This window comes from Ctenopharyngodon idella, chromosome 15, assembly GCF_019924925.1.
Source record: "Ctenopharyngodon idella isolate HZGC_01 chromosome 15, HZGC01, whole genome shotgun sequence".
Lineage (NCBI taxonomy): Eukaryota > Metazoa > Chordata > Actinopteri > Cypriniformes > Xenocyprididae > Ctenopharyngodon > Ctenopharyngodon idella.
Genome location: NC_067234.1, coordinates 12,192,287 through 12,212,338, shown reverse-complemented (window position 1 = coordinate 12,212,338; position 20,052 = coordinate 12,192,287). Strand labels below are relative to the sequence as shown.

Here is a 20,052-nt window from a genome sequence, read left to right as displayed (position 1 = left end):
ACACTGTAAGTGATCTACATGTCCTTGTCATAAAAGTATTTCACATTAAGGCAACTGTTCCCTCCCATGTATATCATACAGAGGGGAAAAAGTCCTATCTGGTTGAAATTAAATGACAGAATCAGAAGAAGATTAGAAGTATTTATTTATTTATTTATTTTTAAAATAAATATGATAAACAAATATATACTTGTGCAGTAATGTTGTAATTTCTATTGAATAATTAATTGTTACATCAACTAGCATCGGGGTACCCCAGGGTTCAGTACTTGGTCCCATCCTCTTCTCGATATATATCCACAGACCACATCAAAAAGACCGTCCAGTCATGCATATAGCATCTGGGAGATGTTTAAATAATTGCCATATGTGCAATTACATTAATAGCATAAGATTTAGATCAGAAACATGATCTACTCCAACATGCATACAGTATGACTATAAAACAGGACAGTTAATGCTAATGTCCACTATAGCCCCTTTGAGGAAGTGATGTGAATGCAACGCATACTTCTTTATGTATCAACACCACTGAATGGTGACATTGTTGCAACAGCGAAAATAGAAAACAACAAAATGGGTTTAGCAGAAAATGTTTTCCAGACAATTGAGCTTACAGAATTGGTTTCTCACAAGACCTCCTCTACGTCATGGAGATTTGCTGCTAACAGAAATATGCAGAGGTGAGGTGTTGTTTTGGGCCACAGGTGTACTGTACTTAAAGGGATAGTTCACCCAAAAAATGAAAATGCTGTCATCCTTTACTCACCCTGAAGTTGTTCCAAACCTGTATGAATTTCTTTCTTCTGCTGAACACAAAAGAAGATATTTTGAAGAATGTCGGTAACCAAAAAGTTGACTTTTTTTTTTTTCATACTATGAAAGTCAATGGAGTCCATCAACTGTTTGGCTACCCATATTCTTCAAAATATCTTCTTGTGTTCAGCAAAAGAAAGAAATCTTGAGGGTGAGTAAATGATGACAGAATTTTCATTTTTGGGTGAACTATCCCTTTAAATTGTTGTCCAGCCAATGGTGCACAGGCTTTTATCAGTCTGCAAGGAAAACATGTACATGTACAAACATGTAGATTCACAAGACCATTTTCTAATTTGTTACCCCATAAAATACTTTTTTTTTTTTTTCTCAGAATTTCTTTTGGCCCCTGCACTTTCAGTTAGAAATGGTTTGATATTTCTGACATCATGTTTAGGAAGTGAGTCTTGTTTTTTGTACATGGTTTAAAGTGAGGTAAGTCTCTTTTAGAGTCACATAGGTTCTGCATAGGTTCTGTCAAGCACAGTTCAACTAAAAATTAATTGTTAAGAGCAAAAACTGTAATCAGTAATTGACAGAAATACAAGTCCTTGACACAAAGCGCAGGAATACTTACTGTAAATAATGTGGTGTGATCAGGTTAACCATCCGAGCATACAGTGGGAGATAATGGCGCAACGACCAAAAACGAGATTTCAAGATTTGTTATTTGCTAGCCTGTAGCATTAGCAGCTGGTACATTTTCATTTAATAGACAGAACATGCTTACAGCCCTGAGTAAAAGGTAAGTTTTCATATATACATTTTAAATGTGTATATCAGCTAAAAGTTTACTCTGTGAACTTTTAAAAATGCTCTAGCATAGATAGTCTCAAACATGACAAAAATACAATTTGGTTGTGAAGTTCAATTTGAACAAAAAAAAAAACCCCAAAAAACAAAAACAAACAAACAAAAAAAAAAAAGCACGAAGAAGGTCTTTGGTGCGCTGATATTAAAGATTCGCGAGCTAAGACCGCGCGCGGGACTTTTTCCCTCGTTCATACTAAGTGCGCACCTGAAATAGGTGTGTCCTCCTCATCCCTCAGCCTTCAGAGGAGTGTCTCGGCTCCTTTAAGGCAGTGAGCAGTGAGCCAGGCTGTGGAGGCAGGGGAGAGAGAGAGGGTTATTCTCTAATGCTCTGAGGCAGAGAGGGTTAGCAGCACACGAACCAATGCGATTAAAGCGCCACGCAGGAGGAAGATGCGCCTGCTTGCAGCCTGCTGGACGGCGAGAGGTGCTCAAGAAGATGGTCTGACTCTGGGATCTCACCTTTGTTCCTGCCGCTTCAGCTTTTCCGGACTTTCTTTCCATTCCCATTTCTGATTAAACATCTATGATTTATTCTCCCCTGTTTAGTTCTTTTTCTTCCCCTTTTTTCAAAAATACTTGGTTCCCCTTGGTTTAAATGAAACGCTTGAACGGCACCGTTGCTTTTGCTTTGAAAGTTTTCTTTCTCCGCATCACCACCTGCTCCGTGGAAAGACGCTCCTGAATCAGCATCGCACCTGCACCCAGCATCCCCCCCTGAAGCACAGCAGCATCCGGAGAGCTTTAACCAAGACAATCACACCAGAACATCCGCACATCCTTCATGCGCAACGACCGGGCGCAAAAGCGCACACATAATACGCACGGTGGAGATCCTCTCAAGTCATTGGCACAGGAAATCAGGACTGGCTTTTGTTTTAACCTTCTGAGTGGGGGATCAGGAAAAAGCTGTGGACAAAGTGTGCGGAGTGAAAAGAGGAAAATCTAGCTTGGGGATTGAACGCAGCGGGGCATGTGGATATTGGCATTTCTCTTTCTCCAGAGCATCCTGAATGGTTAGTCCTCATTTTTTACCTCTCTCCATAATTTCAAACTTCATTTACTCTCATCAGGACATTCAGGAAAAGGTGTATGCAAATTAATTTCAAGATTTTTAATGGTATTACGCGTGGTCACCTTTAGGCTGGAAGAGTTTCCCTCCTCTAATCATTTATAAAAACCACCTTCCATTAGTCACATTATGGCCTTGGTGATGGCAGCACTATATAAGCACTGCGTACTGCAAAAGCCTCATGTAATGATTCCCGTGCACACACCGGCAGGTATTGCACAGGTTTCTTGTCGGTTGTTTTACGCATGGGGAGATGTTAATGAATGTGACCTCTTGTTTATCACACGGAGTGTTGTAGAAGCTACTCATCCATGTGCTTTCGATTTTCAGCGTTGCATATCTTATTTTAAAGGTCTTTTGTATCTATAATGACTAACGTTTTTTATATTGGTTCTGTGTGCTGCGCCCTTCCCCGTCCGCACAACTGTTTTAAATGAACAAAGTCCAATTTAATTTAGTTAACTACAGCAATATATTGTTTGATTTAAAACGGCTTTATTTTTTAAAGATGATTTTAAAGAAATCGTGGCATAGAATTATTATTTTTTGTTTATTGTATGAGCACAATCGTTTGACAGCAGACAATTAAGACAATGCAATATTTAAATATTTTATGTAGGCGCGTCAAATGAAGTTATTTCATCCAGTTATTTTTGTAATACACCCCTGTTGTGCACTTGAGCCTCACAGTGAGTGGATAGCAGTGAAAAAAAAGAGAAAACAACAGTCATTTCCTTTATATAATTAAATTTTTATCACGTTAACACGTGAGACATCAAATTTGTATCTGGTTTTTTTTTTTTTTTTTTTTTTTTTGCAAAATGTATTATATGCTTAGAGTCTTTAAAAACAAATTATGTGTTTAGCTTGCGGGTCATACTTTTTGAATTGCATATCTAAAATGAGACTTTAAAGCATACAAAAATTAATCAGTGATGTAAAAATCTGACGAAATAGAAAACAAAAATAGTCCGTAAGACAAATGCAGGGCAGTAAATACTACACAACGCCTTAATAAGTGTGTGTGTGTGTGTGTGTGTGTGTACTTAAGGGACTGCGCCTGCGTGGATTCATGTGTGTGCAGCGAGAAATTTAAAGCCATCTTTATATTTTATAAGGCCGATTGTGCCTTAAGCATGATTTTCCTTTCTTTCGTACCTGTTTTTAATACTGCATCTTCGCAGCAGTGTAAAAAGGTGCGATTCGGCAGAACTGGAGAGATGGTCAGTAGGTGCAAACATGGAAGGGTGTGTACATAAGGAGAGAGCCATGGAGGGGAAAAACAGAATGAAGCGAGACGGGAAAATAGACTTATCTCCTCGAAAAATTGCAGACAGACAGACATTGTCGAGGGAAGGTTATCGCATGATGCAAAAGAAGGAACAGAGACCCTTGAAGATTTGATGTAAAATGGCTATCGGGCAAACGCTGGCATGAGTCCTCGATGTGAAGCTCTGAATGGCAGTCATTTTGAGGCGGTGAGGATGTTACGAAAGCTCACCCTTAGAAAACAACACAAATAATCCCTCTTTTCAGAGGAGGGAGATAAACACACCCTCACTCTTGCTGTTTGAGCTCTGAACACGAGACGTTTCTCACTTGGGGCAAATATGAAATCAAAAATATTGAGATGTATTTTGTAATAACTTTGAATTGAAATTGCGCCACCCTGCCTCCGCTGAAACTCATAAAAGAGCAGTAAGAGCTCATCAGTCACCATCGCCCGACGCTTTCCTGATCTTTCTGAGTGTGCTTTGGCTGTTTCTTTCTCGTTCTTGTATTTCTATTACATCTGATGCGTGTGCAGCAGTTTTTAAAAATCTTAAGTTAGCTGTTGACGTCTTAATATGCTAATTTGTTAAGTGGGGAAAAGTTCTGAATATGACTAAACAAGTGTGGCTTTTTCCAAAGATATGAGATTAATCAAGCTTCCCATTATACAGTAAGTGGCCACTTTCTCGTCTCAGAAAGCAACTGTATTCTAGAACATTCGAGCCTCTAATCTAGAAGGTTTATCACATGCTGCTTGGCCTGTCACTATGGAAACCTCTATTATTAGAGCCATAGTCACGTATCAAATAAGGCCGTTGTGTGTGTGTGTGTGAATGAATGACCCCTGACGTTCAATAAAAGGGCATCGATTGAATAGGTGTCATTTAGGAACATGTTTTTATCAGTGATTATCAGATAAAAATTAGATTTCTTATTAAGAGCTCAATTTCAATCATTTGGGATTTAAAAAAATATATTTTTTTAATCATATATGCAGCATCGTATAACAGATATTGATTTTTTTTCTGTAATAAGTAAAGAAACCCTTCAACTGTTGCATTTGCACGACAGCCATGTTGTGCGAAGAAATGCAGCTGCATATATTGAAGTTCTATAGACGTCTAATAAAAGGGAGTGTTCAGCACCTCGATTTAAGGACAATAATATGCTTGAGGTGAATGAGGAGTGTAACCACCTCAGATCTGTTACTCAAAAATCATAATCCGTCACTTGTTGTCCACAGAAAACACATGCAGTCGCATGCGGGCACTGCGGATTATAATCTCAGCCGTCTAAATCCTGTGAAAAACATGCTGTTGTTATTGAGGATTACACAGTCCTCGCAGTAACTGAATTATACAGAGTAATCAGAATGATATGATCCAGAATAATGACTTCATTTCAGGTTTAACTGGGATTTCTTCAAGAGTCTATAAGGAGAAATGCGAGGAATGATTTGACTAAATTTGGCTGTGTGCAACTGTTAATCTATTGGGGGCAATTAAGGCAGTTTGCTGATTAGAGGCCCATCTGTTCAAGTTTGTGAGATAGTCCTGTAAGACCTGTGCCCTGCAATCCTCCATTACAATATTTACAGATTCTGAGTTAGTGTCCCTATCCTCAAGTACATATTTAACTCTTACAATTTACATTATCTTTTTTTGTGTGTGTTTGCTAATTTTGTTGCAATTTAAGTGTTTCTGCTCCTTTGACACATGTGGTATCAGGATATTTTCAATCAAACCACCCACTGATTTTAATGTTAGCCAGTTTGAATAATATTAGATTACATAGTTTTTATGTACTTACTTAAGGACTGTATACTTAAAGATGCATGAAGGACTGTAATGTAAAGTGTTGATATCAGTACAATTCAACCACAAAATGTAAAGCATATTTCTAATAAAACGAGCTGTATTGCTATAAATAATGGAAAGAATGTGAGATGATTTGTTATCTGAGAAAGACTTAGAGGACAAATATAGAGGTCATTTTGAGGACAACATGGTGAAATAGTTGTCCTGTCACATTATGATGTCAGTTTTATTTATTAGGTGTGAACTGTTATTTAATTTACTGTAAATTAATTGATTATTAAAAGCATTTATTATTGTTATTACTGGATTTAACTATATTTTGTTTCAAACTCATGAACATTTAAGGGAACCATCTAGGTTTTTTTTTAAACAATTATTATTTAAATTTAATTAATTATTTATTACATTTAAATATGGCAGGGAAAACGTTTCTCATCTGTAACCTTAATACACTCTAAAAAAAAATAATGTGTTGGCTCAAAATTGCATCAATTTTTTTGAGTTATGACAACTTTGAGTTCAACCAACAAGCTACGTTGAGTTAGAGGAACTTAATAATTTGTAGCATAAACACAAATTTACTCAGAAAAATTAAGTCGCTCCAACTACCCGGGTTGTAGCCCTGGAACCAGTTAATCTTATCTATTTCAGTTCAAATCAACAGCTGTCATGCTGGGAACTAGAAATCCACTGCCTAATTTCCGAAGTTATCAAGATAATTTTATTAAGTTACTACAACTTATTTCTGCAATAAATGCAGAAATTTGAGTTTAAATTACAGACGATATTAAGTTGATGTAATGATCAACATTATTATGTCAACAGAACTCTACAAAATAATATTTTCAACTTAAAAGGTTTAATTAAAACAATAAATTAGAATAAATGCATTTATTTAAGTTGCGGTAACAGGTCCCCATTACTTTTTAGTCAGAGAAAGCAAAGAAAGCTCAAGGAAATGTGTCACCTGCTTTGACCGTGAAAACATAACTTGAAAAATGATATCAATTTAATGTTCAATAATTATGATTTTTCTATTATGATCAACACCTATTTTAGTGTATTACTTTTTATAGAAACTACAGTGTAAGAAAAGATTTGTTGGTTTAACTTAAAAAAAAAATTGAGAAATTATTGAAATTCATTGAAATTAAAACTTTGAGTTGATACAATTAAGGTGATTGGTTTAATCAACAGAAACTCAAAATATTATGTTATCTGAACCACATTAATTATTGAAGTTGGTTTGAAAAGAAAATCATGAATTTTTTTTTTTTTTTTTACAGTCTACACACTCAAGATCGCATTTAAAAATATTTTAACATTTTTTTTCTGACAAAAAAGTAATGTAATTGCAAAAATAAAAGAAAAAACTCCTTAATTGTTGTTTTATGCAGTGCTTTATCCATCCAGTATGTGGAAATGACATCAACCTAATATCCATCAACCGAATGGACCTGTCTGTCATCAGTGCCCTCGGTAAAATACCATCATCTCTAGTATGCGTCTCTGTATTCATGTGCTTTCCCTCCACCGCTGTCTTGTTATTTTTAAAAAGAGACCCAGAGAGAGGAATGTAGGCTGAGGCATCTCTGACCTAGGTGGGAGAAAGTGACAGGGTGACAAATGACCAGAGCTTGCTTTCTCAACATTGTGATATATTTTTAAACATGGCATAGACTGTAAGATGTAAGACCAAGTTGGTGGTTGGTATTTTTAGCTGCCCCCTTTCACAGCACTGTCACTTTTGCCAGATGTCTGCTATGCATCGTATGTACTGCATGATGTGGACGTGCGTTTAGCCCAGCCGCGAGACTGTCATGTTCTCGTTCATTTCAACATTATTCATATCGCAAGATCTTTAGAGAATGGAAGCGCACATGTAGTATCTTCATCACTGCGCTGCAAATTAACCATACACTCTAAAAAATGCTGGGTTAAAAACAACCCAAGTTGGGTTAAAAAAGTGGACAAACCCAGCGATTGGGTTGTTTTTAACCCAGCGGTTGGGTTAAATGTTTGTCCAACATGCTGGGCAGTTTTATTTAACCCAACTACTGTTTAAAAATGAATATATGTCTGGCTTAAAATGAACCCAAAATATGCTGGAAATTAAAAATCAGACACATTATTACTAGAGGCAACAGTAATAATCAAAAGGTGAACATTTATTAATAAGCAATTTGTTTAATTATTATTCATTAAACTTATTAACAAATGTTCATTTATTAAACATATTAATAAATCTTAATTTCCAACATAGTTTGGGTCAATATTAAGCAAGCAATACATTAATTTTTAAACAATAGTTGAGTTAAATAAAACTACCCAGCAGGTTAAGCAAACATTTAACCCAACCACTTGGTGTGTCCATTTTCAACCCAGCTTGGGTTGTTTTTAAACCAGCATTTTTTGTTAAGTTGAAGGTCTTTGTTGTGGTATCAGTATTAGCAAGACAAGACCAGTATCAATATGGTTTTCATATTTCCTTGTCCAAGATTTGACCACACTCCAAAAAAAATTCTGGGTTAAAAACAACCCAAGTTGGGTTAAAAATTTACAAACCCAGCAGTTGGTTAAATGTTTGCCCAACCTGCTGGGTAGTTTTAGTTAACTCAACCATTGTTTAGAAATGACTGAATTGTTTGCTTAAAATGAACCAAAAATAATATTTATTTATATGTTTAATAAATGAACATTATTAATATGTTTATTGAATAATAATTAAACAATAAACATTTATTAAAATTGCTTATTAATAAATGCTCACCTTTTGATTATTATTGTTGCCTCTAGAAATTATAGTCTGATTTTTAATTTCCAACCTATTTTGGGTTCATTTTAACCAGTCATATAGTCATTTTTAAACAATAGTTGGGTTAAATAAAACTGTCCAGCATGTTGGACAAACATTTAACCCATTCACTGGGTTAAAACAACCCATACACTGGGTTAAAACAACCCATTTGCTGGATTCGCTGGGTTAAAACAACCCATTCACTGGGTTAAAACAACCCAATCACTGGGTTAAAACAACCCATTTGCTGGATTCGCTGGGTTAAAACAACCCATTCACTGGGTTAAAACAACCCAATCGCTGGATTCGCTGGGTTAAAACAACCCATTCACTGGGTTAAAACAACCCAATCGCTGGGTTAAAGCAACCCATTTGTTGGACTCGCTGGGTTAAAACAACCCATTTGCTGGATTCGCTGGGTTAAAACAACCCATTCACTGGGTTAAAACAACCCAATCGCTGGATTTGCTGGGTTAAAACAACCCAATCGCTGGGTTAAAACAACCCATTTGCTGGATTCGCTGGGTTAAAACAACCCATTCACTGGGTTAAAACAACCCAATCGCTGGGTTAAAACAACCCATTTGCTGGATTCGCTGGGTTAAAACAACCCATTCACTGGGTTAAAACAACCCAATTGCTGGATTCTCAGGGTTAAAACAACCCAATCGCTGGGTTAAAACAACCCATTTGCTGGATTCGCTGGGTTAAAACAACCCATTCACTGGGTTAAAACAACCCAATTGCTGGATTCTCAGGGTTAAAACAACCCAATCGCTGGGTTAAAACAACCCATTTGCTGGATTCTCTTGGTTAAAACAACCCATTCTCTGGGTTAAAACAACCCAATCACTGGGTTAAAAGAACCCATTCGCTGGGTTTGTCCATTTTCAACCCAACTTGGGTTGATTTTAACCCAGCATTTTTTAGAGTGTATGGTAACCATTTCTGCCAAAAATACTATAGTTGGTGTAAATGCTGTAAAATTATATGGGATCTTTTAAAGCATATTTTTTTAAAATAATTTTGTTTAATTTATTTTATGACAGTTTTATTGATAATTGTTATTATATCATGCTGTCATTTTTGCATATTGTTATAATGCCTTTTTATGTCGCGTAATTATTTTTTCTCAATTTACACAATGGATAGACCTAATTTTTTTGGTTTTAAATAATTTAACGCATCTTTCAGCATGATTTCCCTGTTAAATGGCTGCATTTGAAACACATTATTGTCCTTCAGCTCATAACAGCTGTCTCAGCTCCAGAAAGCATGAAGATGTTGCGTTTTGATGTGTGTTTTAGCAGTTAAATGTCTCATTAGAGCGGCAGTTGCCTGAGGTTTATTATGTGTTGCTCTCTCTCCTCTATCAGCTGTTCCCCACAAGTGATTATGCTAATTGCTGTTTGATCAGATGATTAAATTATAATTCGATTAATCCAGGGTACTAAATGCTCTGAATATATTTGTGTCTGCTCGGTTGGCTGGCTGGCTGGTTGTGTGGAGCAGCGGTCTCCTGTCACCTTGCTAGCACACATGAAGAAGAAGGGGGAAAAAAAAAAGGAACGTGACAACCTGAAATGGAAAGAGAAACACTCTGCAGAGAAGAGGGGTGGGGAGGGGTGCACTGTGTCCTTCCTTTTAGAAAACACTACAGCACTGTAGCCTACAGATGGACATGAACCATTTTGATACTAAAACGGAAAAACAACAACAGTACCAAAAAAAAAAAAAAAAAAAGAGATAAAACTGTCAAAAATGGCCAGTTCATATATTTCCCTATAATCAAAAGAAAATGAAATTATATTTTGCTTGAAGACAATGTAGTCTGTTTTAGGACAGTTAGGGTTAATTTGGGATAATTGGGCATTTTCCCCCAGTCATCTCATCATCTCAATGTCAAAAATGTCCCAATTTACCTGTATTCACCCTATTATTATTATTATTAATAATATTATATTAGTCATAGTAGTAATATACTATTATTATTCGCATTGTGGCATTATCTTTATTTATAATATTATTATTAATATTTTTTCTTTTTATTAGTATTAAAATCCAATAGTTATTGGACAAGATGATTTCATTGCTGTATTATAACAATGAGAATGTAAGTATCTTTTACATTACAGTAATCTTTTTTTTTTTTTTTTGCATTATGATAATGTGAATTTGGGGCAAATTTTGCCTAGTTCTAAAGAAAATGTCATGGTGATTTCAAGAAAATCTCAAATCAAGAAATGCGTCTCAATCAGCTCCCTAGTTCAGTAGTCAGGGCACTGGTCAGGGAGTCAGCCATTTTAAGGAATCCTACCAGTGCACTGAAACGTTCGCTCCCTAAAAAACAGATACGTCGCTACACAGGTAGTGAACATAATCTGGTTAACATTTATAGCTTATTTACGGCTGAAATGTTGCAGTAACGAGCAAAGTATTTATCACTGCGTTACTCACTAAGAAAGCAACTACACATGCTGAATTAAAAACAACCCAAGTTGGGTTGAAAATGGGTTGTTTTAACCCAGCGAATAGATTGTTTTAACCCAGCGGGTTAAATGTTTGCCCAATGTGCTGGGTAGTTTTATTTAACTAAAATTTACTGTGTTGCTTTCTTAAAATGAACCCAAAGTATGTTGGAAATTATCATTTATAAATATGTTTAATAAGTGAACATTTATTAATAAGTGTAATAAATAACAATTAAACAAACATTTATTAAATTGCTTATTAATAAATGTTCACCTTTTGATTATTATTGTTGCTTCTAGTAATTATGTGTCTGATTTTTAATTTCCAACCTATTTTGGGTTCAGTTTAAGCCAGCCATATAGTAATTTTTAAACAATAGCTGAGTTAAATAAAACTACCCAGCATGTTGGGTTTGTCAATTTTCAACCCGACTTGGAGTGTTTTTAACCCAGCATTTTTTTTTAGTGTAATTGCATTACTTAGTTACTTTTTATGGAAAGTAATTTATGTTACTTTTGCATTACCTTTTCTCACCTGGGCTGGGCTTGCTTGTTTTTTTCTTTTTATAACAACAACAACAACAACAAAAGTTCTATTTTTTGGCAAATGTTAAGGCCTTTTCGCATCAAAAGTTTTAGGCTGAAGGAAAATCACACCTGTACAGTAGAGGGCACAGCTCAAACAAACCTTTCTGGATCACAGAAGAATAGAATAAAGGAGAAGGAAGTTCAACTCTTGCTTCAGCAATAAAAAAATGAAACACGAATGTGATGTTTATCTAAAGTCATTTTTGCTTATTAGTATGGTTGAATTGGATCATCGAAGGTCAACAGCAAAGACATTGGTTAATAATGTGAGATTAAATACATCAAGGATGTTTTTGTAAATTTTTAATTTAAAAAATGGTGGCTGAAATAAAATGCTGCGTGAAGTCAACCAATCAAAATGTTGCGTGAACTCAACCAATCAGTGTGTTCAGCGCCCAAGTCCCACCCCTGAAAGTTCCTGAAAAAGTACTACCTCGTGAGCAGGGACTTTCTGAGGGTAAATTTTTACCCAGAACTTAATTTAGACCCTGGTTCCTGCGGTCGAAACACATCGAGTACCACCCCAAAGTCCCTAGTACCTGGGGAAATTCCTGCGCTGGAAACGCAGCTTTAGTCTAGAACTACTGTAATCATGTTCACACAGCGCACACAACGCCTCTGCACTTACTCACGATTTCTCTCAACATGGGCAAAGGAGAGGTGTCGGTCAATAAATGGGGAAAAAAAGTAACTTGCGTTACTTATTTGGAAAAAGTAATTCAGATAGATTGTTGTAAATTTTTAAAAGTAATGTGTTACTTTACTAGTTACTTGAAAAATGTAATCTGATTACGTAACTCACATTAGACTACTTGTAATGTGTTTCCCCCAACACTGTAAATAACATTTTAAAAAAAGTCAGAAAGATATTAGTTCTGCTGTTGTTTATAAGTACCAGCAGTGATATTGTACACTGAGGACGTTGTCATGTCACCGGAAATAATGTGTAGTGAGTCAGAGTCCTTACCACTGCCTGAATTTGTGTACACACTATACTGATTCACCACCTTGAGAGCTGATTGAGACACACCACTTTTCTTTCTTCTTTCTTTCATAGATTAACATTGTTTTATAATTGGAATAACATGCATTTCATGTTGACTTCAAAAAATGGGAAAATGACAGAAAAGTCTGCAGATAAAAATGACAGAAAAATGTACTTAATTTAGTAAAAAGCTTAATAGTCTGGCGATAAAATCAGTGACGTAGTCTGGATTTATTCTACAAATTCAAAGCATTTATAGATATTTGCTGTATGAAATTTACATTTTATTATCAATGCGGTGATCAGTGGCAAAGTCAGCTTGCTAATGTTACGAGGTTAACTTCCCCACTATGGTCTTTTGTTTGTATAAATTATACTTAAAGTCTATGGCTATGTTCAGAATACCATACTACTTTTACTACATTTCACAGTAAATTGTGGTATGCATACTGTGCAGATAATGAGATACATTTTCCAAAATGTGAAATATGCAACAGACCATGATGTGCTGGATACTGTATCCCACAATGCAATGTGCCTAGCTTGACCTTCCATTTAAAGTGTGACAAATAAACTAAGTTATATCAACCATTTCTTTTCTTTTCTTTTTTTTGATTGGGCTTGCAAATGTTAAGACATTCTTACATGCAGTAAGAATTTCCGTTTTTATTTCCGACATAACAGAACACCACTTACAAAATTAAACAATTTATTAAGGCATATGATGTAACAATGTAGCACACTACTGTTTGAAAGATTATTGCACACTGTTTTCACATACTATACCCTCTAAACTGAATTTGAGTCAAACTGGATCTGGTGTAGAATCCACATCTTTGTCAGTAAATTAGCATCAGTGTCATTGATGTCATTAATCATTATATAGCATTTGTGTTGTAGAGATAATGACATATTGTCTTATATAGGACCTCAGTAATGACCAGGTGTACTGAGATGTGGACTGGGATGTTTGGCATCGTTGACTAGCGCACACAGCTAACCGAGCTGGGCATTAGCCTTTGCAAGCTCAAATAGACGGATGTGTACAGATGCTATTGAAACAGACACCTGCACCATGATAAAGACAACACAGAGGAAGTCTTTTACTGAACCCAGAACAGCTTTACGTGCCAAGGAGGGAAAACAGCCACTATCCGGAGTTGTGCTGACCACAATGAGGGTTCTTGTTGAACCTCTCGCTGGCTCTAATGAAGGCAGGATGCTTGTTTGTAAAGATGCTCTACATCATTATGAACCGTCAAGGCAGGACAGCCTCTCTGGACACCGGTCTCATAGTCTTTCCTTTCAGTCATTAGATAGAGGCTTCTCTGTATGTTGACACAGGAGTTTTGACTTCCCACTGAAGAGCTCTTGTATCCCCTAATTTTTATTCCCTCTGCCCCTGTCCAATAACAGACTCTTATTTAGGAAGCGCCAAGATTAGAAGTCAGATTTTATTGATTAGACACATTTTCTTAAAACTTGAGAAGAAATATAGCTAACATCATGCTAATCAGCTAACATTAACCAGATAACATTCAGAGGATCATTTGTACAGAAAACTACTACTCATGATACCACGACAATGTTTTTGTGTTTTTCCTCCAGACATACTATGGCTTTTTGGACATTTACCTTGGGGTGTGTGTATATATATATATATATATATATATATATATATATAGTATAAGTATTGTGGTATTATCAGGTGATATAACTGCGATTATCACTATACATGGTATTCCCTCAGTACAGTTCTGGTAAAAGTAATGGTCTGGCCAGTGAATTTGTTTCAAATTAAAACATTACTACATCCTGCTCTTTTTTACTATTTCTTTCTTCAGACCTGTGTTGTGTTGCCAGGTTGTGCAACATAGTTTAATGACAATTCGTAATTCTTTTGCATTTCGGAAAAAATGTTGTCGAAATGCAATTGTACGCATTTGTACATTTCCAAACAATCTCATTTGTACAGTTTTATGACCTGTTCATGCCTCACTGAGGGTTAAGTTTTGGGTTGCAGGCTTATTTTATTTTCCTACATCATACAGATTTGCAACTTTGTAAAATAATTATGCTTTCTCGCAAGATTGGGTTGGATCTATGACTAGCAACATGTGGTCTTGGGCCAGTTGCATTAATATAGCCACTATGTTAAGACTATAGTTGTGTCCCAAATGACACACTTAACCCTGTAGTTTGTGAATTTTTTAAGGTTATTTTGTCAGTCAACATCTGTCTGATAGCCCCTCTCCCACCGCTACGTAATTAAAGCTGCGACAGTTGAGTGCATGAAGTGTCCAATATTCTACTTCATCCGGGTATTTAAAGTGCACTTTTTCTTTTTGGAAATTTCAGTGTGAACACACTGCTTTTAGAATTGTTAAAAGTACCGACTTCAGTACCAAGTCGGTACTGAAATTTTAAAAATGTGATGATACCAGCATTTCCCCCAGCATTTTGAGTGTTGTTGAGTGGATTCGTAAACACCTCTGATTGGCCATTGTGTTCATGAGCTCAACAGATATGTCTGTGATTGGCTACAATGATCAACGCTTCAGAAACATGTTGTAAATAGACATCTTTGATGCTCTTCAGCGAGTGTTTTTGGGAGCGTTTGAAAGCAGGCATCTATCAGCGGATCCGTCTATCAGCGAATATATTAGGGATCCGTTGATAGATGGATCCGCTGATAACATGTTTTTGAAGCGTTGATCATTGTAGCCAATCACAGACGTATCTGTTGAGTGCGTGAACACAATGGCCGATCAGAGGTGATTAACTTAGTCAGAATCCACTCACAGCGCTCAAAATGCTAGGGGGAAGTGCTGGTATCATCACATTTTGAAAATTTCGACTTGTCGGTACTTTTGACAACACTAACTACTTTCACTAGTTATACTACAAAACAGCTTAAAAGTACACAAATTTGGATGAGAACTAGCCTGACCAACTACAGTTAGCCAGTTTTACTTTTCGCATTCGAATTAGACCAATCTACCTTTTTATGCAATTGACTTAAAAACGTTATGAAAAAAAAAATTGAAAGACTAGCTTGTAAGACTAGTCGAAGCAGTTTATGGACCCGGCCACTGGTCCAGACCACGAACTGCCCACTTCTGACTGTGCTTTTACCACAGATTTTACCACAGTATTAAACAAATTCATTTAAATAATGATGTGACAGTGTTCGCAAGCAGTTTTACAGAAAACAACAAAGAATTTCTGTCTCTCCACAAGCAAATGGTACAAATTATTTCACAGGCATAGCTCCAATTCTAACTAAATGCACCTGAACCAGATAAGCAAGGATAGCTTCAGGATAGCTAGAAATTTAGAAAGTTGAACTAGGTTGAAGCTAAACTATAGAAGTTCCTATTTTGCTGCCGCATCCAACTGTATTATGTGGATCACATTCTGTGCTCCCATTGGTAGTTGTGGGGTTTTATCCAAACTTTGTCAATGTTGCTGTCATTTGTCTCTCTGGATTTGACAACTCTCATTGAAAATGTCTGGTTGCTGCCAATCGCTGTTATAGTCACGGAATATGGAAGACCTTTTCTTCCATATTGTGATGTACATCCGAGTGTAATGGATTATCAAAAAAGAAAAACAATGTAGGGTGGGGACTTGCATCAGTTGTTCATTGGTTTTTCAGATGTGGGCGTTTTTTACTGAAAAGTGGAGGCAGATAAACGTGAGCTTGCAGGGACGGGGTTTAAGCAGACTAAATGATTGGAGTCCTGCATACATCACCAGAGAGAAGTTTGTCATTTTCAGCGGAAGGTCCAGTTATGACATTTTGATTAAACATATGCACGGATTAATCGTTCACAATAAGATCTATAACATTTAGAAAATAGATAGATTTTTATTTCATGCCGACTTTAATGTGAACTTCTCTTTAGGCTGAATCCACACTGTTAGGCCTTATTCAGATTTATACAGTATCTGCATTTAAATGTATTCATTTAGCAGGCGCTTTTATCCAAGGCGACTTACAAATGACTAATGCAACAAAGCAATTTATCCTACACTCTAAAAAATGCTGGGTTAAAAACAACCCAAGTTGGGTTGAAAATGGACAAACCCAGCGACTGGGTTGTTTTAACCCAGTGGTTGGGTTAAATGTTGGAAATTAAAAATCAGACACACAAAATCAGAAAAATAATCAAAAGGTGAACATTTATTAATAAGCAATTTAATAAATGTTTATTGTTTAATTATTATATCATGAGAAGTGCTAGTACTAAGTTTCACAGGAGAGAGAAATAAGAAATAGTGAAAGAACAAAAATAATATTAATTAGGGATGCACCGATCCGCCTTTTTTGCTTCCGATACCGATACCGATCCGATATTCAAGTAATAATAAAAAAAGTGCTAAATTACCTAATGAACTGTATGCCTCACTGTGTGGAAGAAACTGGGATCATTCTTGTGCAAGGTATCAGGCTTGACTTAGACATTACTTGACTAACTTTGTAAAACAAAATAACAAACAGACACAAATGTAGTGAATTATTTATTAAATCAGTGCAACAACTGTAAATAAACCAATAGCTTCACTAGCTCGGTAGACATTAAAAATAAACAGGAGTCCAGTCGATTCCTTCACCCATGACTCATGGCTTGTTTTTCATGAATGTTTGAGTCATACATGACATAAACTAAATATATTTGTATATAAATATAGGCTATACAATAAAATTAAAAGACATTTCTTTTAAATTTATAGCAGAGTTTTTTTTGAGGCAGCAACATATGAATGCTATTAACATTAATGCAAAAAAAAATGCTATTAACAATCTTTCATTGCACAAAAGTAAGTATATAATATGAATGGCTCCCATACAGAGCAGCACTAACCGAATGCGACACGCAGTTTGAATGCTGAATTGAGAATGACTGACAGCCGCAGCGGAGGGAGGCATTTACGTGAACTTTAATTTAACGACTTAAATATTTATCTGTACCTCAAATTAAACTATGGAATGGCTTCAGAACACTTGGAATATAGTGCACGTAAACTTAATGGTGCTTTTTAATGTTTTTGTGCCTTTTGTGGAGCTTAACAATAACACAGAATAGTACAAGCACAATATCGGATTTGGATCGGTCCCATCCGGCCGATACCCGATCTGGCAAAAATGGCAGTATCGGAGCCGATACCCGATCTGAATATCGGATCGGTGCATCCCTAATATTAATAATAATCTAGATTTTTCTTAAATATTGTATGGGATTTGGCTGTCTGAGTAGGGTCAGGAAGATCATGCCACCAGTGAGGAACAGTGAACATGAATGTTCTGGAAAGCGTTTTGTCCTTCTGTGATGGTACCATGAGGTGCCGCTCATTCACTGGAGTGAAGGTAGTAGGGTGCAGAGCCTGTGGCTGTTCTGTATTCAAGCATCAATGTTTTGAACTTGATGATGATCCAGTGAAGATAAATAAAGGGAGGTGTGACGTGGGCTCTCTTGTGGGCTGGTTGAAGACCAGCCAAGCTGCTGCTCATTTTGTATCTACTGTAGAGGTTTGATTGCACATGCTGGAGGTCCGGCCAGAAAAGCATTGCAATAGTCCAGTCTAGAAATGACAAGGGCCTGGATGAGGATCCCACAGACAGAGCTTTCTGATGTTGTGCAATGCAAATCTGAATGACCTTGTATAATGGACGTAGGACAGTAAGAGCTGTGCGTGTAAACCTCACTCCCCTGATCTTAAGAGGGACTCTAGGGACTGTGGGTTTTAGCCTCCTTGTTAGCGCACCCGACTCCCATGCAGCAGACCTGGGTTCGAGTCCCGCTTAGACAAGAGGGGTTACACTTGCTGTCTTTGCAATGTGGTCTTTGAAGTTCCACTGATCATTATTTGATATCTAATCAGAGATGAGACCCTATTAAATATTAGATCTGATATTTTTACACAAATCAGATTTTGTGGAACCAAAATACTGGTACAGTACTTGTGACATCTTTAAATGCACCAAACATATCAAAAAGCCAGCCAATCAGATTGGAGCTAGCCAGGTGTTTTAGGCGATAAGTGAACAGAATTGGGCTGAAGGTGTGTTTGACTAAATGTGGCATTGCGCAAGACTGATCAGTGTCTAACTTGAAGCAATGCATGCTGGTTATAAATTCTGTCCGATTTGAGACGGCGCCGACAGCAGGTCGCTGTGATGCATGGCATCAAAGTACCGCAAGAGTGATTCAAGAGTTTCTCAAGAGTTTCAGTTTCTCCAGATTACAATGTTACAATGAACATGTTTGTTTCGTGTTTATTCTGACGCCTTCCCAGCTAACAGGGAACATTCTCGTAACTTTGGCTAATATTCTGGGAAGGTTGTCTTAAAGTTATGAACAAATGTTTTTCCAGTAACGTTAATAAAACATTTGTTCATAGTTACCTTAAAAACTCGACAGATTTATTCAAACATGCATTAAATATTTAAGAACATTAAAAATTATAATGAATATGTAATATGGTTCATATATTTAGCAAAATGCTCCTCTCTAGAATTAATTTTTCTAGCTGACTAACGAGTTTATGGTCACTGAATATGGTTTTTCTGCCTTTCCGCGGTTGAAACACTAATTGAACGATTACATGAGACATGATACAGATTTCAGTAAGTTGTACTGTATCTTGTAACATACCTTCAGATGTTCATTCATGTTTATTTTGTGCTGTAACTGGTATTAAAGCGGAGGAGATGATCAGTTTACGTTCGCTTCGTGCTGCCACTTCTCTTGAACTGAGGCGATACAGCGATCTGTCACGCCACATTAAAGAGCGCCAAAATGGTATTTATTTTTTGAATTTCGTAATAAAATGGACAGAATTTGAAATCTGAGACCTTGTTTCATATCAAATGTAACAAAGCACAAAACTTATTGTGATTTATTGGATGGGAGGCGCGCTACAATGTTCCGTTTATTCATCAACTGAAAACAGGATAGACTAATCGATTCTAGGGATTTAAGAATCAATTAAAATGAGAATCAATTAAAATCGAGAAATCAATATTTTTTACCCAGCCCTAATATTTATACAGTACATCGTTCATGGAACTTTTATTCCTGAAACATTTCAGCTAGACATTCGTTTAACGTTTTTTAAAAAATACTTGTTTCAGAACGTTCAGAGAACATTCAAAAGTACAATTCCCATAACGTTTGAAGAATGATCAAATGGAATGTTCCGAGTAACCAAGAAAAAATGTTTTTAGAACATTTAAAAAAAATGGAAATTTTGAGCATTCAAAGAACATTCAGAAAAAAAAAGTTTTTATATCTTAGAATGTTAGCAAAACGTTCTTAGAACATATTTTTATTGCTAACAAATTTGTTTTTATAAAATTAACTTTTTTCATGTAACCTTAAAGTTATATTGTGTCATGTTTATAAAAATGGAACTGATAA

General features: G+C 36.2%; 1 protein-coding gene across 2 annotated transcripts in view; it reads left to right on the top strand.

Annotated features, from left to right (window-relative positions):
* The first annotated feature begins 258 nt into the window (after nucleotides 1-258).
* Nucleotides 259-20,052, top strand: part of dscamb (Down syndrome cell adhesion molecule b) — a 203,557-nt gene continuing 183,763 nt past the window's right edge. Inside the window, exon 1 of one of the 2 annotated variants that reach the window (XM_051864047.1) lies at nucleotides 259-2,642. In XM_051864047.1, the coding sequence (XP_051720007.1) occupies nucleotides 2,600-2,642 (43 nt within the window). In that variant the 5' untranslated portion in view covers nucleotides 259-2,599. The remainder of the gene's footprint in view (nucleotides 2,643-20,052) is intronic. The other variant, XM_051864046.1, reaches the window with a different exon arrangement.